General features: G+C 40.4%; 1 protein-coding gene across 1 annotated transcript; it reads right to left on the bottom strand.

Annotated features, from left to right (window-relative positions):
• Positions 1-552: 552 nt before the first annotated feature.
• Positions 553-1,503, bottom strand: LOC123949810 (olfactory receptor 52H1-like). The gene has a single exon (XM_046017458.1). It carries the CDS (start codon positions 1,501-1,503, stop codon positions 553-555), a length of 951 nt encoding a protein of 316 aa, XP_045873414.1.
• Positions 1,504-1,939: the final 436 nt, after the last annotated feature.

Here is a 1,939-nt window from a genome sequence, read left to right as displayed (position 1 = left end):
CATAATTACTAATAAATGATGTTTAGTTTATGTTGATTGTGGAGTTTCAGTGGGATAACCAGGAGATGCTGCCAAATACAGAGTCAGCTAAGTGGGACAGAGAAAGAATTTGGAGTAAGGCTTTAGATGTGGGAATTTTCAGCATGAAAATGGTTATTCACTTTATGAGCTTAATGGGTGCTAAACAAGCCTATGAATAAAGTACTATTTTTTCTTTTCTTTCTTTTTTAAAAATTTATTTAAGGAGGACATTGAAGCAGGATAAAAGGACCAAAAGAAAAGTAAACATTTTTTGCATTTAAGTTTTTGATAGTAGAAAATTAGGATTCTTCCATTGGATGCCTATCATTTTTTAGGGATTTGAAAAATCCTTACCTGTCTTCCTATAATTCTACCAGTGATTTTCTCCAACAGAATTAAGGTCTTGAGGTTCATGGGAATTGATTCCATTATTGGAGGACTTCCTGCTACTGATTTACCTAAGAAATGCTATTAAATCAATATGATTACTTAACTTTCCACAATTTTTCTCTCTGTATTCTCAGCCAAGGGTCACTGCATCCTTTTAGAAAAGAAAAGGAGGATGACCTTGTCCCTGATCTGCTTGGTTTTTACACCATAAATGATGGGATTGAGTGCAGGAGGGATTGCCACATAGAGGTTGGCAAACATGATATGAAAGGTGAGAGAGATATTGTGACCAAAGCGATGAGTGAGGACAGAGAACATGGCTGGTGTGTAGAATATGAGAATGACACTGACATGGGAACCACAGGTGCTGAGGGCTTTCTGTCGGGCATCTCTGGATGGAAGGTGGAAAACAGCATGAAGGATGAGAGAGTAGGAAATACCAATGAGGATCAGGTCTGAGATAATGGTCATTACAGGCACAGCAAAACCATACCAGATGTTGATGGAGATGTCAGCACAGGCAAGCTGGGCCACACCTATATGTTCACAGTATGTGTGAGGAATGATACGTGACCTGCAGAAGGGCAAACGCTTCACCAGGAAAACAACAGGCAGAATGACACTGAAGCTCCGACCAACAATGCCCACCATGATCTTGACAATTGTCCTAGGTGTCAAAACACTTGTGTATCTCAAAGGAGAACAAATGGCCATGTAACGATCAAATGCCATGCCCAACAAAATGGCTGAGTCCAGAAAAAAGCTGAAGTGAAGAAAGAACATTTGGGTAAGGCATCCAGGAAAAGTAATTTTCTGAGCTTTCAACCAGAATATGCCAAGGGTTTTGGGCACACAAGTGGTACATAATATGAGGTCTGCAGAGGCCAACATGGAGAGAAAGAAGAACATGGGCTCATGGAGGCTGTGGTCCATTGTGATGAGGTAAAGAAGGATACCGTTGCCTGCAAGGGCCACCAGGTAGATAACGAAGAAAGGAATTCCAATCCAGATGTGGAACTGCTCCAGCCCTGGGATCCCCACAAGCATGAAGGAGCCTGGACTGAAACTTGTTAAATTCAGTGTAGTCATCATGGTAATTGTAATTCCTTGAGGACAAAAATATAGTATTTTATTTCTGGAACTGATTGGCCATGAATTCCCTGTAAGACTTTTCCAGAGCTAAGATCCCTTTGTTCTCTTTGCATAACAAACACTGTGGCAAACACAACCTACCTTTTGTCACAATTTTTACAGCACTTACCACAGGCTGCCAAGAAACATTAATTAAATCTATTGTTCCCTGTCTATAGACATTACTATAACACATTATTGTTACTATATTGGGACCATGTCCCACCAGATCTATGACCTGGGATTATTGCTGGGCCTGTGTTGTCAGCTGAAGTTCCAAGATTATCTTGTCCTCACCAAGTAATTCAGTCTAAGATTTCCCAAAGATGGAAGTACCGAATACCCTACCAGGCACAAGTCTCAGTAATATCTTCACTGATGTATCCATTCAAAGAAA

Source organism: Meles meles, chromosome 8, assembly GCF_922984935.1.
Source record: "Meles meles chromosome 8, mMelMel3.1 paternal haplotype, whole genome shotgun sequence".
Classification (NCBI taxonomy): Eukaryota; Metazoa; Chordata; class Mammalia; order Carnivora; family Mustelidae; genus Meles; species Meles meles.
The sequence above is the reverse complement of the archived record's forward strand: the minus strand, read 5'-3'. Positions and strand labels throughout refer to the sequence as shown.

Excerpts from the sequence above, each read along its gene's own strand:
- LOC123949810 (XM_046017458.1), bottom strand. The coding sequence starts at position 1,503 with ATGATGACTACACTGAATTTAACAAGTTTCAGTCCAGGCTCCTTCATG.